The following is a 20349-nucleotide window of genomic DNA, read 5'->3' on the forward strand; positions in this document are numbered from 1 at the left end:
CTTTTCCTCTTTCTTCCTCTGCCCTCTAATTCTTTCTTTGCTTCAGGGGTCCTGGCAATTCAGGTTCTGTCTGTCAAGGCCTTTGGTTAGATCACTTATTTCCCATTCTCCAGTTAGGATAGTCCTTGTTCTTGGCAAATACATAAAACCCATATGTGTGCATGCTAAGTCACTTCAATCTTGTCTGACTCTTTGCAACCCCATGGACTGTAGCCCATCAGGCTCCTCTGTCCATGGGATGCTCCAGGCAAGAATACTGGAGTGGGGTGCCATGCCCTCCTGCAGGGGATCTTCCCAACCCAGGGATTGAACCTCTGTCTCTTATGTCTCCTGCATTGGCAGGCCAAGGTTTTCTTTTTACCACTAGCGCCACCTGGGAAGTCCATCATAAAATCCACGACCAATGTTAAAAAGTGGCTTCAAGTGACATCATTTCCCTTTAGACTTATCTGGCCTTTAAGGTATGCTTAGGTTACCATTAAGATGATGACTTTTATTCAATGAACTCTTAGAACCATCCTTTCTGATTCATTTTTTGATAATTTTGGCTGATATGTGGTTTTTTTTTTTTTGGTCATAAAATGACCATATTTTCAGGATACCAAAAGCCTTTTTTTTTTTTTTTTTTTTTTAAGGGAAGGAATTTGACCTACCACAAACTGCAGGTTCAATTAGAGAGATATCCTAGACATGTGCTGCAAATAACCTAAGAAGAGCAGGCTGATAGTATACGTGTAAAGTACTCAGAGAGGCTTCCCAGGTGGCACAGATTCTTTGGTGGTAAAGAATCTGCCTGCCAATGCAGGAGACTCGAGAGATACAGGCTCGATACATGAGTTGGGAAGATCCCCTGAGAAGGAAATGGCAACCCACTCCAGTGTTCTTACCTGGACAATCCCATGATCACAGGAGCCTGGCAGGTACAGTCCGTGGGATCACAGAAGAGTCAGGCACAGCTTAGTGACTAAACAGGAAAATCGCATTACAATGTCTACTGTGCAGCAAAGTGCATCAGTCACATGTGTACATGTGGACGCACGTGTGCACACACACCCCCTCCCTTTTGGATTTCCGTCCCATTCAGGTGGTGACAAACAGCTGAGCAGAGCTCCCTGTGCTACACACTAGTTATGTTTTATACATAGGAGTGTGCACACATCCATCCGAATCTCCCAGTTCTTCCCACCTCCCCCTTTCATCCCTTTTGGTATCCACACTTGTTCCCTGCATCTGTCTCTATTTCTGGTTTGCAAAGAAGTTGATCTATGACATTTTCATAGATTACACATATATGCATTCATATATGAAGTTTTTCTTTTTCTGACTTACTTCACTCTGTTTGACACTCTCCTAAACCAATGCTTTTGTTTTAAAAAAAATCCGGGAGGACTATTTGAGTCAAATGACTTCCTTTGTGAAAATCAAAAGGAAGTGTTTCCTACCTCCTTCTGTAAGTCTGCAGTTTTTCAGTGGGGAAAAAAAGATAGCACTGCTGACCATTTTCCTCTCTTTAGAAGCAAAGCATGACTTCAAACTCTATTTGAGAGATGACCCCTTTTCAGAAATTAGAGGTGCTGAATTTATTGCCAGCCAGTCATAGCTGTCCATCTGCTAATTTTCTCCACATAGAGGCAGCAGCTGTCATTTCAGAAATGCTACAGTAGATAATAAGATGGGGTGCATTTCATCTTCAAATGCTTAAAACAAATCCCCAGGAAGAGCCACAGCAATTCCTCCGACTGAATGAATCGCTGATGTCATTAACACAAAATGCTAAATGGATTTGGAGATTGGAAGAAAATGCATTTGCTTTAAAAGGAGCAGCACTCGAGTTAGGCGCAGTACTTGGTGTAATAATGTGAAATTGTGGAAATCTAGGAACTGCTGAAGCCATAAGGACACACAGGGATACTCTCAAAACCATAACCACACAGAGAACACTGAATACAAATACATACGGATTTCCCAAGTTCATGCCACCTAGACAGACCTAAGGAATGCATTGTTGTCTCCACCCCTGAAACACCAGCAAAAATTTCCCCCAACTAATAGGAGAAAAGACTTGCTTAAGTCTCAAATGAGTCTAGTTTCTCCCCAAATCTGCACACCTAGTCAATCTTAGAAGCCATCCTTCCCTTGGTACAATTTAATGGCCTGCTTGGTACTATTAAGTAGTCTGTTGAGCAATTTCTATTGTTATATCCTTGCATTTTTTTCCTTAGACAGCATTTTATTTTTTATTGGAAATTGCTTTACAACATTGTATTAGTTTCTGCTATACAACAAAGTGAATCATCTATACATGTACACGTGTCGCTCCCCCTGCAGCCTCCCCCACCCTCCCACCGTCCAGGTCCTCACAGAGCACTGAGCTGAGCTCCTTGTTCTTTATGGCAGCTCCCCACTAGCTTTCTGTTCAACACACGACAGTGCACACATGTCAGTCCTGCTCTCCAGATTTGCCTCTCCCTCCCCTTGCCACCGTGCCCACATATTCATTCTCTGTGTCTGTCTCTGTTCTTGCCCTGCAAACAGCCTCGCCTGTAGCATTCCTTAGATAACTATTTTTCTCTTCAGCCTCATGGTTTCCACTCTTAAATGTGCTCAAGTCAGCTTGAATTTAAAAACTAACCACTGCCTCTTATTTGAGGTTCCCAGTCAAGATTCTTCTCCCTTCCAATCAAAGTGCATACAGGTCTCTGATGACTACTCATAAGGAAAAGTGTTAGGATTAGATAAAGAATGAATGAACATAATCCAAGTGGTGCTTTGCATCCTGAGCATTATAGTTGAAGATGAGGATGTAATACAGATAGAAATAGAGATTATGCATGTGGGTATAGATGTAGACATGGCGTGGACATAGACAGTGGTGGAGATAGAGTTACATAGTTTCTCCATGGGGATATCTAAAACAGAGACCGTTTCATTTAACCCTCAGAATAATCCTGAGAGGTAGGGTAGGAATATCTATATTCTTTTGCATATGACAATATTGACTCCCAGAAGCCCCCAGTCCCCTTATCTGGTGACAAAGCTGAGAGTTGAGACTCGATCTTTTTAACCAACACTCAGGCTTATTCTGATTGCAGCACAAAACTCCACCCCGCCCCTACATTTTGAAGAACTGTTGTCTAGAATGGTATATCTGCCATTGGCAACCTCTGGGTCTTTTCCTCGTGGACATCACTCTAGAGCTTGATCTCTGTGGAACAGAAGGAAAGCAGAGGCAGAGAGCGTTTCATGGAATTGCTGGCTACTGGTCACAGAGAAAGCGTGCATTTTTATTGCTACAAACAGAATTACTTTAAAGGGGCCTCCACTGATTTCATTACTTTTGATGTTACAAAGAAAAAAAAAAAGAACTCCCCACTGTTGATGAGAATCCAGGTCAAGGCAGAATCACAGAGCAGTTAGAGAAAATTCTGAGGCTTTGGGATGTTGTGCTGGCAAGTACCTTGATTTGAGAAAAGAAATTCATTTAAACATAACAGATAGGCTTAGGAGAAAGTCTGGGACACCAGCTTCTTTCCATTGCTATTTGCTTCTTTTGAAAGATCTGCTTTGTATTTTATCTTCATCCTTGGTCGCCAGGCAGAAACCCTATTTCTAAATGTCATTGCTATTAAAAAGAGGACGGTGAGGGGTGTAAAGCAAGAAAAGAATAAAAGTCATAGAGGAAGATGCAACAAGCCTACCATTTCTCAAGTCAAAATATTTTAATGGTGAAATCAGGATAAATGATTAATCTAAAGATTTTCAGTTTGCAGTGAGCTGGAAGAGGGGCTGACAAGCAGCAGGAAACTAATATTTAACGATAATTTCAGAAACATGAGATTAAAAAGTGCTGAAAGGAGGAGGCTGAACCTTTTTCCTTCCACCTCCAAGATTTATTGAAAATAGTGTTTTTTCTTTAAACAGAAAAAGTATTTGATTCTGCATTTAAATATTAGTACATTTTTCACTCCAAAGTATTTACTAATACCAGCTCTGACAGAGTTACAATATTTGGGTCTAGATGGTAACAGAGAAACCGTTTCTGCCCCCAGGAAGCTTACAGTTGAAAAACAAAGGTGAAAGAAACAAAAATAAATGAATAAAAACCATCCAAAAAGATTCTATGAGAACTCTGAGGATGCTGTTGCAATATATTTAGTAGAGGCAGAATGTAAGGGTCTGGGGATCAGGGAAAGTTTCCCTGAAGAACTGACCCCTGAATGTTGAAGAGGTAAGGGATGAAGCTTTGGGGAGTCCTGGCAATGAGACCAGCAGGCATGATTTCTCAGGGAGAGTGGTACGCAGTTTGGTTAAGTTGAAGCACAGAAGGACACGGGCAGGACATCACTGGTGGCTCAGTGGTAAAGAATCTGCCTGCCAATCCAGGGGACATGGGTTCCATATGATTGAGCAACTAAGTCCATGCGCCACAACTGCTGAGCCCACGTGCTGCAGCTACTGAAGCCAGGGCGCATAGAGCCTGGTCTCTGCAGAGAAGCCACCACAATGAGAAGCCCTCACACGGCAGTGAAGAGCAGCACCCTCTCACTGCAACTAGAAAAAGCCCGAGCAAAGCAGCGAAGACTCGGGGCAGCCAAAAATAAAGAAATAAATAAAGTTATGTTTTAAAAAAGAGAAGGAAGAAGGCAGCAGGAGGTGGTATTAGGGATCGGGGTAGGGAGGATGGAAGGACTAGGTGATGGAGATGCTGCTCTTCTTCCTCTTGATCTCTGGTACCTTGATTGTCAGCCTGTTGAATAAATAACATCTCAGCAGGACTTCTGGTTGCTTCCCTAGAGAAGGGGCTGCTGTTGGTAATCGCTGGTGGACCCGGGCTTTTAAGGTTCCCTTTACCCACCACTCAGCATCTCAGCTTCCTTCCCTCTGAATTGCAGTCACTGTCCTCACTAACCAGCTGTGTCACCCTTGTAGAGAGACTTGATACTTTCAAATGTGAACATCCTCTTTTCCCAAATGAGGACAAGTATGATTTTTGAGCTCATTTCTAGAGCTAATAATCCATGATGATGTCTCTGAAAATGACACTCCAGCTCTCTGAGTAAATGTCAAGCTTTCTGTGGCATCTATATGGATAGGGTGGGGTTAACGTGTAGGAGAAAGACCCTATGCTGTTTCTCAGAGGGAAACAGACCTGGATGGAAAGCCTAACTCTTAAGTTATGTGATTTGGGGGCATTTATTTAACCATTTCTAAGTGTCACTGTCTTCACTGGGGTGCAACAATATCCGCTTGGCAGAATTATTGGGCCACCTAGAAAGATCATGTGTAACACGCCCAGCATGATATATTGATCTCAACTTATTATTAATAATGATTATTTGTGGAACTGAAGAGTCTAGAGAAATTTATTGAACTTGTTCTCCTCAGAAGTCGGTAGTGGAGAAAAATATTTCCCAAACTTCATCTTCAAACTCTGGTGACCCTGAATCAAGTTAAATATGGTTTCCAGGTCTTTGGGGAGCTGTGAATAATCACGACACATTGGGATCTGCATCTTTCTGGGCATCTTCAATGGATGCCAATTGAGCAGAAGTCAGAGGGAAGTTGGGTTCATTAGTTTAATTGTCTTGTCGAGCTTTATTTTCTCAAGTTATTTTCTTCTAAATGTGTATTTATTGGCTTGTTGTTTGTTCCCGCAGCCACAGATGCTCACTGAGAGGGGAGGACTTGAACAGACAGTGGCTGTCTCCCAGTGCTCGTCTCCAGCCCACAATCTACCATGCCAAAGGACTCCTCCACTACCTGGGCAGTGTCGGCCGGAGTCCCGTGGTGAGTCGCGTCCTTCTGCTTCCATGCTCTTGGCTGGTTCCTTCCACCTTCCAGGGGCAGAATACTTTCTGTCCAGGCAGGAAAACCAGACACAAGCCCAAGACCTGTGTATGACAAGCTGTGATGGGGGCATATTCATTTCTTAAGGCTGACATAGCAAAATACCACAAACTGTATAGATTAAAAAAAAACAAAAAAAAACCCCAAAGCAGCAGCCTATGTTTCACATTTCTGGAGGCTAGAAGTCTGGAAATTAAGATGTCAGCAGCCCCTAGTGTCTCCAAAGACCCTGGGAAAGCAGCCTTCTTTGCCTCGTCCTAGCTTCTGGTGATTGCCAGCGGTCCTTAGCATCCTTGGCTTGTGGGAGCACAGCTCCGATCTCTGCCTCTGTCTTCAGAGGGCCACCTTCGCTCTCTGTGTGTCTGGGTAAAAATTTCTCTTTTCTTATCAGCATAGCAGTCACTGGGCTAATGTGTGTGTGCTCAGTCGTGTCTGACTCTTTGTGACCCCATGGACTGTAGACCACCTGGTTCCTCTGTCCATGGGATTTCCCAGGCAAGAATACTGGAGTGGGTTGCTCTTTCCTTCTCCAGGGGACCTTCCCAACCAAGAAATCGAACCTGCATCTCCTACTTTAGCTGGCAGATTCTTTACCACTGCGCCACCTGGGAAGCCCACAGTGAACCAGGGCCCACCCTAATTCAGTATGGGCTCCCCTTAACTTGGTTACATCTGCAAAGAATCTTTTTCCAAATAAGATCACATACATAGGTACTGGGAATTCGAGCTTGAGTGTATCTTTTTGGGAAACCATTTAACTGATAACAAGATCAAACCAGGAGTTCAATATTCATTGCTGAAAACTGGGCAAAAAATTGCATTTCATCCCATTTCCTGGGTCTTTATTATTTTTTTTCAGTTATTCATCAAAGAAGAAAATGTATATGTCTATTAAACAGTAAAAAATTCTTTAGGTGTTCAGATTCATATTCAACTGCTGCTGCTGCTGCTAAGTCGCTTCAGTCGTGTCCGACTCTGCGTGACCCCATAGATGGCAGCCCACCAGGCTCCCCCGTCCCTGGGATTCTCCAGGCAAGAACACTGGAGTGGGTTGCCATTTCCCTCTCCCATATTCAACTACTGCTTATTAAGTTCCAAAGATGATTCTGTCTCTGTTCTAGGCACTTTCACGCGTAGGCTTTTCTCTCGAGCCTAAAGTAAATGTGCAACTGATGAAAAACAACATTCAGAAGCTTAGGCTTAAGATAAGATAGGAGGTAGTACTAGCCACATAACTGTATGAAAGTAATCATTTATGGACTACAAACTATGAACATATCTATCTGCAAAAGTGCAGAGGCCATATGTACAGATTTAGAGTGCTTACCTCACTGAAGGAGCTTAAACTAATTTGCAGAAGCTCACACATGGACCAATTCAAACAATCATCTCCACCATTAACCACTTTTTGACCATATACTATATGATTAAAACGGTGGCACATTCAGTGACTATCCAGTGAAACAATGGATGAATATCTAATTTAGAAGCTTACTTGAACCTCAAAAATATTAAGAGGTCAAATGATTTCCTTGGGATCACCAGGAAGCAGAGTTGATCTGGCTTTCCACCCTGCAACCCCTCCTCTCTTCATCACTTATTCTTTGAGGGGATGTGTTAAGTCCAGGTGTCTGCTCCCAGGGCAGTTGTGTGGACAATGCTTAATTCTCCATCTATGACGTGTGATCACAGGTAGGGTGTTGCCAGACAAGGACGCTCCCCTGAGCCACGAGGGGTTTTATCAAGGGTCATTATATACTGGCTGCACTGGGTCTTTGTTGCTGCTACGCAGGCTTTCTCTAGTTTTGTCAAGTGAGGGCTACTCTATAATTTCAGTGTCCGGGCTGCTCACTGCGGTGGCTTCCTCTTGTTGCAGAGCACAGGCTCTAGGTGCACGCGTTTCAGTAGTTGTGGCACATGAGCTTAATTACTCTGAGACATACTGGGTTCTTCCCAGACAAGGGATCGAACCCTTATCCCCCGCATTGGCAGGTGGATTCTCAACCACTGAGCCACCAGGGAAGTCCTCAGAAGTCATTTTGTAGCCCTCGTGTCCACATGGCTGATCTTAGTTAGTCGTCAGGCTCTTCAGGGGTCAAGCTGACACTTTGTGGCCCAAGAACCCCACCGTATATCACATGGCATCAACCTTCTAATATGGCTCAATGTCCCAGGTAAAGAAAGACACTGTTATCTATCAGGATATTCCATGGATGTCAACGTGAGCTCCAAGGAGCCAGTCCAGGGTCAGACCTTTCTTCGGAGAATATAAGATATACATACTTCAGGCTTGTTGAGTCAATGCTTTATTGCAAAAGGACAAAGCACATCCTTTTCCCTTAAGAACACTAGTTCTACACTGGTCAAAATGTGCCATTCCATGGGGAAATGCTAACTCACATTCCCCATCCAAGGAGACCCTGTAATCTGCTGTCTACCCTCTAGAAGTAACTTCATGGCCTGCATATGTGTGCTCAGTCATGTCCAACTCTTTGCCCCATGAGCTGTAGCTGGCCAGGCACCTCTGCCCATGGAATTTTCCAGGGAAGAATTCTTGAGTGGGTTGCCATTTCCTACTCCAGGGGATCCACCCAACCCAGGGACTGAACCTCTATCTCTTGCATTGACAGCAGATTCTTTACCACTAGCACCACTTGGAAAGTCCCTACCCGGGGCCTCATGCATAGCAGAGCACCGATCTTGAATTCAAGATCTTGAAAAGTATGTTTCTCTAAGTAGGAAGCCCCAGCCTCTGGGAAGAGAGAGAGAGACTTACAGAAAAAGAGGTTCCGCCCTGATACACGTTTTAAGCATACACACATTCCACCCGTAACAAACAGGATTCCTCTCTGCTCTGACAACCTCTAATTGAAGAGCAGAACATTTATTTTAAAGCGTGGTAGGTGAAAGCCTTGCTTAAAAATTTAAATAAACATTAATTAACTGTAAACATCACAGTCACAGATTCGTCTCCTGCTGGGACCATCTGAGAGGTGGGTGAGAAACAGCTGAGCCCTACATGCTGTTCGTAGCCTTACAAAGCTCTCCTTTAGGCCCAGCATCACCTTTCAGTTACCTGTGTGGCTATATTTAACCAGCCTTCTGCTGACAGCAGAAGCACTGTCACTCACTCAGTTCTCAGGCCTGTCCTGTACCTGGAAGCCTTCCACTGAGTCGAGATTGTCTCTTGCACTACATGGTCGTAGATTAACAGTAACTCCACACAAACACTGACTCTTATGGAAGTATTTCTCAAAGCACTAGGAAGCCCATTTCTGGTGGTTAGGAGCTTCTACCTGCTCTAGATGGTACTTACAGACATATTGGAAGGAAGAATAATATAAACTCCTGGGATTAATGAGAATTTAGGAGAAGGGGAGAAAGCAATGTCATGATACTTCTGGAGCTTGCTAAAGACCGGACAGTTCATTCAATTTATAAGCAATACAGCCCTCTTCATATATTGTTTCATCCATTCACCGATTCATCCATCTACCCTTCCATCCATTCATTCATCCATCTATCCATCCATCCATCCATCCATCCAGGCAGTCATCCATTTACACACATTTACATCATGTGTGTAATAATTGTGCCAGGTGCCAGAAGATATCTTTTCTTTAAGGAGTTGTATAATTTCTTTGGTAGAAAGTGGAGTCAAGTCTGTGAAGAAACCCATGTAGTAAAAAATGAAACAATTTTTCAGTAAAAACTGAAACTAAGGTTCCTGTGAGTTGTAAGAACACAAATGAGGGCTTGAGTAACTTTCCCTTAAGGTTATGGAAATGCTTCAGACTGAAGATGCCATTTGAGTTGTACTTGAAAGATGAGTAAAGGTTTTTCTTGCACTAACAATAAACTAGTAGAGAAATATCCTTTCTTTAGAGGTCTACCTGATTATGGACTCTTATCTTCTTCCTTGTGAAACTGAAGACTTGGTGGTGTTTGAAGGTCACCAGACGGAGCAAATGAAAGAAAGTTTTTATTAACTAATGGCATAGCTCTCACATCACACTGATCTTATGTTCCCTTTCCTATCGTCCTGAACTTCCATTTTATGTCTCTCTTGTTTGTTAGAAGATAAGGAAATATGCTGCAGATGTTGGATCCAAAAGCCCAGAAACACACAATATTGGCATATTCATACACTGGAATACAATTCAACAGTAAAAACTTAAAGACAATAGCAATCAACTACAGATATACTCAACAACACAGACCAATTTCAGGAACATGTTTAGTGAAATAAATTAGACATTAAGAAGTACATATTCTATGCTTCTATTTATACAAAGTTTAAGATGAGTAGACCAGAACAGTGGTTTCCTCTAGAAGGGGATTAAATAAGAGGAGCCAGGAGGGAACTTTCTAGGTTAGTGGAAATCATTCTATATTTTGAATGAAGAGTCACTTACAACAAAACTCATCGACTCAAAACTCTTTCAAGTTCTGTGCTTGTACATACTTCCATTTCCATTTATTTTAGAATTAACAAAATCAAAGCAAAGTCACAGAGCTTTGAAATGTAGCTAGGAGATAAAGGAGGATGTTCAAAGTAAAATTGACCAGCACAAAGAAAGGCGTGCGAGTCAATCTAGGGAAGGTTATCTTTGCCAGAACAGAGTAGAGAGGCTGAGAAGGTTTATTAGAAATCAGAAGGCTCCAATCAGAGAAAAGGTATGTAAGTGGAGAAGCCCAGAAGAGCAGACAGCCTTAACAATCAACTAAAAGGGGGCATTGAAGTGTTCATCTTCCAGGAGTTCCACACAGGGGTCAGGAGATATGCTGCCCTGGGGCAGTAGGACACGGCTTGGGGGAGAGGAGGAAAGCTCTTAGGCTCCAGTAAGCTCCGAAGAGCTGTGTTGTAGCTGCCTGGTCTCTGTCCTGCTGCAGAGCATCTGGGTTTCAGAATTAGAGGAGGTATCAGTCTCCATCCCCTTGGCTCTTGCTGTGTACGTGCGTGCATGCTCAGTCATGTCTGACTCTTTGCCATCGCATGGGCTGTAGCCCGCCATGCTCCTCTGTCCATGGGACTTCCCAGACAAGAATTTGAATGCGTGTTGGTAAAGAGATTGCAGTGCTCCATGAGCAGCTCATTGATTTCCATTTACCTCTCACGCAAAATAGGCTGCCTTCTGCCAGGGGACAGGGAGGGCATATTTGGGGTTTATCCTTCTCTGGGGCCCAATGAAACAGAACTTTCAGCTACTAACATTATTTTGCTGATCTTATTCTGTCCCTCTGGCATATGTCTTTAGTTCATCAGCTTCTTTTTAAAAAAGGCATGGAAGTAGAGGACAAGAAGAAATGGCATGTCCCTTCCTAAATCCTTGTCTCCAAGGACCTAAGGATACACTGTACACACAATTTATTTTATCTCCACTTTATTCTTCAGAAGTAGCAGAGGAACACATGTTACTGTTACTTATTTTCTTTGATTCAGGCTAAGGTACTGAGTCTAGAATTCTCCTGTTTTTGTATTTGAGGATAGAGTAGGGGGAAAAATCCCCATATCAAAAAGGAAACAAGCAATGGAAAACATGGAGGTCCTGGGTTAAAAAAAAATCATAATAATAATTTGATTCCATGTTTTTTTATTTAAAATTGTTCCCGTGCTACCAGAATAAAGATTAAGTAATGAGTGGCTATGTGCAAGTCATTTAACCTCCTTTAACCTTAGCACAATACTAAGTTGAACCTCATTTGTAAATTTGAATGATAGCCTCCTTTCAGGAATTTTATACTGATAAAACATGTATGTCATGAACCTTAACAGTGTGACTGGCACATATCAAATGTTTAAATAAACAGCAGAGATTAAAATCATTATTAGTTCCCAGAACGGTGCTACATCCAAAACAAAGTCACATTTTAGACTGCATGATTTTGCATTAATGTACATGGGCTTTGTCAACGTAATTGAGCTATTTTAGAAATAAGGACATTATTATACATAATACTGGAATGGCAGAAAACTTCCAGAAGCACTTTATAATATTTAATAAAGAGCCCCACTGTGCGAAATCTCATAACCCATTAGTTACTGATGCCTTCTGCTGAGTTAAATGGGAAAATTTTCATCCCAAGTTAGCCATTGGAGGTGGACAAAGCTAATGTGTAAGTAAGGCTGCTTTTCTAAGACCATGTTGGAACCTTGACCCGTAACAGCACAATTTAAGTGAAAATCTCTCACTCTAGGAAAGAGAAAAGAACATCAGATCCTCTTTCAGCTATGTGTGTATATTTGCTCAATCCTATCCAACACTTTTTGATCTCATGGACTGTAGCCCACCAGGCTTCCTTCTCTGTCCCTGGAGTTCTCCAGACAAGAATACTAGAGTGGGCTGCCATTTCCTCTTCCAGGGGATCTTTCCAACCCAGAGATCAAACCTGCGTCTCTTGCATCTCTTTCATTGGCAGGTGGGTTCTTTACCAGCTGAGTCACTGGGGAAGCCAACCCTCACCCCCACCCCACCTCTTTTAGGTGTTGATAGGAATAAATTCTGCACATGCCCCCTGTGGTTAGCCTCAGCCATGAATGGTGTTGCTGACAACTCAGATGAAACCCTTGCTAAGAAGAGATCATGCCTATCAGTAAAAGGACTGGGAAATCTGGTCTTGCAAATAGGTTTCTTGGGTAACTGAGCATGCCACTAATAGCATTTCTCTCCTAGAGAGGTTTCCTCCACTCAAGAACTTGGGCTGAATGTAGTCTGCAAAATATTGTACTCGGACTGGAATCTCCAGGGCTATAGTGAGACTTGTTTGGTTTAATTGGAAGCATCGTGATTTTGGATTTCCATCACATTCTCCAGCATTAGCCTCCTTTGAGCTTCAGCCTCACCTTCATTTTCTTGTGGCAAGGGTATAAATTATGTGGAGGTCTTGCTGCCAGGAAGCAGGAACAAGACCCAGATGTCAGGGATGGAAAACACAGCAGCTTAAAGCTGGCAGACGGAGCAGTAAACAATCAGGAACAGCGGAGCCATGGGAGTGGGGGAATGGCCAGGAGAGATGGGTTTGAGATGAGGGGGAGTGACCTCTGGAACAAGGTGCCCAATTAGCTTATAGAGGACCCAGGGTGGGACCAAGGAATGGAGGGGAAAGATGATGAAGGTGTGTGAGCAGCATAGTAATGGGGCCCTCAACAGCCTCTTTGCTGAGCAAGAAATGATGGAACACACGTTTGCATGAATTAAATTAACCTTGCAATTTAGCTCAGACAGGAATTCATTGGAAAAGATACTAGGGAGACGCATGGGAGTCTGATTTCAAAATCGTAATCCAATCCACAGTATACACTTTGCTGATGAAGGAAGTGAGGCACAAGGGAATCAGTTTAGCTCAGGGTGAACAAGTGTAAAACTAACCACTCTGGCTCAAAGAAAACAAAACTTAACTAAACCAGAGCTTCAGATCCACATCTCTACCAAGTTCCTTGCCTTGGGGAAAAGCACATCATATTGCCTATTTACGTAATCTGAAAATTTAGGTATCATTCTTAACCTCTTCCTCACTGAGCCTGTGAATCCATTTAGTCTCTAATTCCTATAGATTTTACTTTCTTACTCTCTCACCAAACATCTTTTCTATCCATATTTACATTTGCTCCCTTAGAGTAAGTGTTTGCCATCTCTTGTGGCTTGTCTCAAGCCCTGCAATTCATTCTTTCTTGTTTTTTTTTGTTTGTTGTTTTGAAATGGGTGATTTATAAAGTCTGTATTGAGTTTGTTACAATAGTGCTTCTTCTTTTTTTCATTTTTTAAAAAATGTTTTGGTTTCCTGGCCCTCAGGCATGTGGGATCCTAGCCCCCCAACCAGGGATCAAACTCACACACCCTGCATCAGAAGCTTAAATCTTAACCACTGGGCCACCAGGGAAAGTCACTTTGCTCAGTTGCATCCAATCCTTTGTGACCCCATGAAACTGTAGTCTGCCAGGCTCCTCTGTCCATGGAATTCTCCAGGCAAGAGTACTGGAGAGAGTAGCCATTCCCTTCTCCAGGGGATCTTCCTGGCTCAGGGATTGAACCTGGGTCTTCTGCATTGCAGGCAGGTTCTTTACCATCTGAGCCACCAGGGAAGACCCTGCCAGGGAAGTCCTTTTGCAGTTCCTTTTTACTCCAGTTCTGGTGACCTGAGCGCATGCCTCCTCTTTACCACGATACTTTGATGGCTCCTCCCCCACCTTTGGGAAAATGTCCAAATGTCCTGCAATGACAAGCATGCACATCAGGGCTCTGATCACTGCCCACCTCTGCCTGTCCCTAGGATCCACTCTCTTTCACTCTGTAGTTGTATTCTGAGTGATTACAGTTCCTCATGTGCACAGTCATTTCTCATTTTTCCATTTGCTTGGACAACTCTCATTCAATGGAGCTCATCTTAGGTATCATCCCCTAAAGAATCCCAGGACCACCACATCATACACTTCAGGGATATCATTCCTTAGAGTACATGGTGGATGACGTCCCAGGAGTTGTGCAGCTTGTCCTCATTTGGGTTCCCAAAGAAACTGTGTATCTTTCTCCTCTGACAGTAATATGATCACCTATTGTGGTGCTGGAGAAGACTCTTGTGAGTCCCTTGGACTGCAAGGAGATCATATCAGTTATTTCTACAGAAATCAACCCTGAATATTCACTGGAAGAACTGATGCTAAAGCTGAAGCTCCAGTACTTTGGACACCTGATGCAAAGAGCCAACTCATTGGAAAATACCCTGATGCTGGGAAAGATTGATGGCAGGAGGAGAAGGGGGCGACGGATGGTTGGATGGTATGATTGACTCAATGAACATGAATTTGAGCGAACTCCAGGAGACAGTGAAGGAGAGAGAAGCCTGGCATGCTGCAGTCCCTGGAGTCGCAAAGAGTAGGATATGACTTAGCAACTTCACAGCAACATTCACTTGTGGGATCATCCCAGCAAAAGAGCTCCTGGAAAAGGCAATATCGACCTAAAAAGTGTTTTAAAACATGAAGTCTGGATAAGAGCAAACCCGGGTTCAATTACTTGCTCACCTACTTAATAGTCGTGCAAACTTGAGCAAGCCTAGGGAAGTTACTTTTTTTTTTTTTTCCTGCAATTAGGTTTTCAGCTGCAAAATAGGGGATAATTATAACACCTACTTCATCATGAGATAATCTATATTAAATGTTTAGCACAGTATCTGAATCATTGTAAGTCTTCAATAAATTAACTACTGTTGTTCTTGTCATTGTTATTGAGTGCAGTATTGCCTTATATTAAAATTTTAATTTCTCCTGCCACAGTGCAGGCACCCAGCAAATATTTGTTGAATCAATTGATGAATAAGCAAGATAGGGCCATTTATTAATACATGGATATTAGAGTGTCATGACTGGGCACATTTCCCACTTACCTATTACAGAGTTTTACTGGCAGGAAGTAGACAAGTATTAAGTCATCCAATCAGAAAGAAAAAAGCTTCCTTAAGGGAAATAACTTTATAATTTGTCTTGTAATTGCCCCCTGCAAAGGTAGAGCAACACATGTTTCCTATAACTAACATGCCTTTATTTTTAGGGATGTCATTTGAGCAATAAGTAGATCAATGTCTCCATCTCCTTTATTTTCAATCTTGAGGGGCCACTAGAACTCCTAGGGCTGAGCGGAGCTGATTCCAACAGGTGAAGGAGTCTATAATTTATCATTTATGTCAGCTTTCAGAATCTGAAGGATCAGAAAAAAATAAAATTCCTTTTTCCAGTTGAGTTCGGCAGCTAAGGAGCACCTGTCACCACGGAGGCATAGCTTCTGGCTCAATTGAGAAATCTGTTGCTAAGACACAGTCTTAATTTGTTTGCACACTTTTCATGAGAATGGTGGGTGTTTATTCACAGGGAGAAACTGAGGCGTGAGAGATAAAACTTGGTGGGAAATTCATGATGGCAAAGGATTAAACCCTGAACAATTATTTGATCAGTTCCTTCAGAGGCTTTCAAAGCATAGTCCCAGGTCCAGTGGCATTAGCAACACCTGGGGTTGTTAGATGTGCACATTCCTGGGCTCACCCAGACTTGCTTTAGTAGCCATGCTGCTGGGGAGTGGATCACCATCTGTGATGCAACCAGTCCTCCAGGCTATTCTGTTGCTTCATGGCATGTCAGACCCTCTGCTCTAGACTCGAGACCCACACAGTGGGTCTAAATCCTGGCTGCACATTTAGAAAAACCTGGAAAACTTTTAACAATCCCATCACCCTGGTGTCACTGCAGACCAATTAAATCAAAATCTCTGGAGGTGGGCTCCAGGCATTGGTATTTTTACAATCTCCTTAGGAGATTCCAGTGCACAGACAGGATGGAGAAGCACTGGCCTAGGGGATAAATATATTTATATATATATATTTTTTTTTAATTTATTTTTTTATTTTTGGCAAACAATGGAAACCTGCTTAAATAAACCAAGGTGGCAATTTTGAACAAGTCAAATAAAGTCTAACCAGAGCTGGAAAACACCCAAACCCTAGACACTTCTTCTGCCAATCTCTCATTTTCTCCTTCTGTGGGCACATTTTCTGGTTTCTGCTTTTCTCTGCACATTTGCCTAATTATCTCAGCCTTTACAACCCAACTTATTCTGCTCATTCACTGTTTCTCTGCTGCTTTTTCATTATTTTTGTCTTGTCATTGGATCAACTCCCTCCTCACAACTACATATGGAACACCCACAGCTCAATGATATCTAGAAGCTGGAGAGATTTTATTTTCTCCTAAGATTTTAACTTGAAACTATGAGTTAAGGATTCCTCCCTCCCACAATAATAAAATTCCCTTTTTTTTTCTTTTGAAGGGAAAAAAATACCTAAAATACTTTTCTGCTAACAGGAAATTCACAATGCAATTAAAAAATTTCCCCCAATAAAAGAGTAGCCTTTTGAAGAAAAAGTAAAAGTTAAAGTGTTAGTCTCTCAGTTGAGTCCGAGTCTTTTTGACTTCATGGATTGTAGCTTGCCAGGCTCCTCTGTCCATGCAGTTCTCCAGGCAAGAATACTGGGGTGGGTAGCCATTCCCTCCTCCAGGGGAATCTTCCCCACCCAGGGATCAAATCCAGATCTCATGCACTGCAGGCGGATTCTTCACCATCTGAGCTACCAGGGAAGCGCAGTAGCTTTCTCTTATTTACAATTGAGAGAGAAGGGGAGAAGAGAAAGAAGGTAAATTTATGGAGAATTGCTTCAGGTCCTGTAGTTCTTAAAATTCTCACCTCACAGATGACTCCAAACACCTTGACTCCAGATATCAGTCCTGACAACTCTACCATCAACTACCACACCTTATCAGTTCTGACCTACTCTTCAAGAATTAGTTTTCATCTTCCCCCATTATGACCGAGCAGACCATCTGCCTATTTGCTCTTTTTTATCTTTCTCACATATGCATGTTTATTTATGACTCCATGCATGCACCCTGCAAGTTCCAGGTCATTCCTGGTGTCAAAAGCTTCTTGTTTGATCAGTAAACTAAAGGACTTGATCATATACCAGAAAACAGGCTCAGTCATCATCCCATCTAACTTCTCAACCAACAACATTGTTGATAGGAATTTATCTGGCCTTTGCTAAAATATTTCCAGAGCACAGAAGTTTTTAAAAGTATGACATCGCACTGCAGGACATCTATAACCATTGAAAGTTATTTCTTGCTGATAATAAATATTCAACAACTGAAATCTACTTCCAGGATACATATTCTCCTTCTTTTTGCCTTCCTCTGCCATTTGAAATGATAGCAAGTATATTTATTCATGCTTCAAGTGGGAGAATTTATAAATTTGGAGGGCTGTTTAAGACCCTACTGAGTTCTTATTCCCCCTAGGGTAAGCATCTCCAGTATTGTTAGTTGATCTGTGTTTATGTGTGCATGAATCCTAAGTCCCTTCAGTCATAACCCCAGGCTCCTCTGTCCATGGAATTCTCCAGGCAAGAATACTGGAGTGGGTTGCCATGCCCTCCTCCAGGGGATCTTCCTTACCCAGGAACTGAAACCCAAGTCTCTTATGTCTCATGCATTGGCAGGTGGGTTCTTTACCCCTAGGACCACCTGGGAAGCCTGATCTGTGTTTATAAACATTCCCATTTCCCTGACTTTCTGATGTCAGTTTACTGAGGCATCCTAGCTTGTTTTAAAATGCCACACTCAGAAGTGAAAAACACTGTATGAGATATAAATTGACCAGCGTGAGGTACATCAGACTGATTGCTCTTCTAATGTATGACCACTTTAACTTCTCCAGAAGCAATTTATGATTAATTTTGACATCCATGGCTACTGATTCATTTTGAGTAAACTGTCATTTAAAACCTCCAAATCTCTCATTCAAAACCTACTGCTAAGCTGAATGTCTCTTTCCTTTTGCCAATGTTTGCATCTAATTGTAGGAGCTGCATTTATTCTACTTTGAGTGTTTCATTTTCCACAAGTTCTTTTCTTTTTGCCACTTATAATTTCTGCTCTTACTTGTTTACTGTGCTCTCATTCATTCAAGGTCATTATTACTCTCTCCTGCATATGTGTGGTAGCTGCAGTTGGGTCCAACTCTTTGTGGCCCTATGGACTGTAGCCCACCAGGATCCTCTGTCCATGGGATTCTCCAGGCAAGAATACTGGAGTGGGTTGCCACGCTCTCCTCCAGGGCATCTTCCTGACCCAGGGATCGAACCCATGTCTCTTACATCTCCTTCATTTGCAGGTGGGTTCTTTACCACTAGCGCCAATGAAGAAGCCCATTCTTCCCTCAGTTATCCTCAATTCTTTTTTTTTTTTTTAATTAGTTGGAGGCTAATTACTTTACAATATTGTAGTGGCTTTTGTCATACACTGACATGAATCAGCCATGGATTTACAAGTATTCCCCATCCCGATCCCCCCTCCCACCTCCCTCTCCACCCGATTCCTCTGGATGCAGGAGACAAGGGCTCGGGCCTGGTGCACTGGGAAGACCCAGAGTTATCCTCAATTCTGTATCATTAGCAAATTGGACAAGCACCTTCAGTTACTTACCCTGTATGCTTAACTTATTACATAAAGACTACATTTCTAGAAACTAAGGAACAAATGTGAGGAAATACCTCAACGAAATTCTGGGACTTCTGTCTCTTTGAAACACAGAAGTGTGTATGCATCCCATTTTAATGTTAAGTACACAGAATACACCTCTACAGCTTGATAAATTCTCACACAATGAACATACCATGTAACTGTCAAGGAAACCAAGACACAGAACACCACACACAACCCAGACCCCAGGCCATAATGTAATGTCCTCCTACCCTCAAGCATAGACATTATTCTAACTTCTTTCAGTGCAATACCTTTGGCTGTTTTTGAATGTCCTATAAAGGAAATCATACGGCTGTGCTCTTTCACATCTAGCTTGTTCTTGCGCTCTCAATCCTGGATGGTATTTTGTTGAACAACTATAGCACAATTTATGAACCAGTTCTGCTGCTTACAGATTTTGGCAACGAAAAATAGTGCTGCTGTGTATGGGTTGGCCAAAATTTTTGTTTAGGTTTTTTCATTAAGATGGTACAGAAAAACCCAACTGAACTTTTTGTTCAACCCGATATATTCTTGCTGTCTTCTCGTGCCCAATGCATGCATTTCTGTTGAGCAGGTTCTAGAATACGTGTATATTCAGCTTTAGAAGACATTCCCAAATTGTTTTCGGTCATCGTGGTATGTCACATGGTCCCACAGGCTGGGTTCCAGAGTTCCACTTCTGCTGTTTTCTTTTCATGATGTTAGGAGTCCTAATAACACATTAGATGCAGTCACATCTCACTGTGGTTTTATATTTCCTTGATATTGATTGAGGTTGAGTACATTTTCATTTGCTTAACAGCTATTTGGAACCTCTTTTTTTGTCCATTTAAAACTTGAGTTGTTTGGTTTTTTCTTGTTGATATGTGTATACATTCTCGATGGATCATTTGTTGGATGTATATACTGCACATATATTATTTCACTCTTTGGTTTGCCTTTTCACATTTCTCCCGGTGCTTTTGCTTCAAAAGAAATTCTCAGAGAAATGTATCTAGTTTTTTAATGTTTTTATTTATTTTTAGTTCTTATTTTCATCCTCATTAAGAACTCTTTCCCAACTTCAGGGTCATACATAGTAACCTATGTTACCTTCAAGTGACTTTATTATTTTATCTTCCATGTTAGGATCTATAATTTATGTGGATGCTTTTTTAACATATTATGAGGATAAATATTTACTTCTATTTTTCTATATATTTTACATTGGAATTCAAGCCTCCTAAAACCATCCTTTCCCACTGTACCAGTGTGTGAACTCTGTCATGGATCAAGTGACTGTGAGATTCTCCTTGTAATATCTACTTTTCTCTATTGATCAATTTATGTATTGTTTTGCCAATAATAATGTCTGTTATGAGTTTCATGCTTTTCTGCTATTTTAAATACTGTTTTCCAAGGTTTTTTGTGATTCACACAGTCAAAGGTTTTAG

At 42.0% G+C, this 20349-nt stretch overlaps 1 protein-coding gene across 3 annotated transcripts in view; it reads left to right on the top strand.

Moving 5' to 3' along the window:
* AGBL1 (AGBL carboxypeptidase 1) overlaps positions 1–20349 on the top strand; it is a 909156-nt gene that overhangs the window by 484850 nt on the left and 403957 nt on the right. For all 3 annotated transcript variants that reach the window (XM_043922371.1, XM_043922372.1, XM_043922374.1), the window contains one exon: positions 5658–5787. In XM_043922371.1, coding sequence (XP_043778306.1) covers positions 5658–5787 — 130 coding nt within the window. The remainder of the gene's footprint in view (positions 1–5657; positions 5788–20349) is intronic.

The sequence above is a fragment of the Cervus elaphus genome, chromosome 13, assembly GCF_910594005.1.
Source record: "Cervus elaphus chromosome 13, mCerEla1.1, whole genome shotgun sequence".
NCBI lineage: Eukaryota > Metazoa > Chordata > Mammalia > Artiodactyla > Cervidae > Cervus > Cervus elaphus.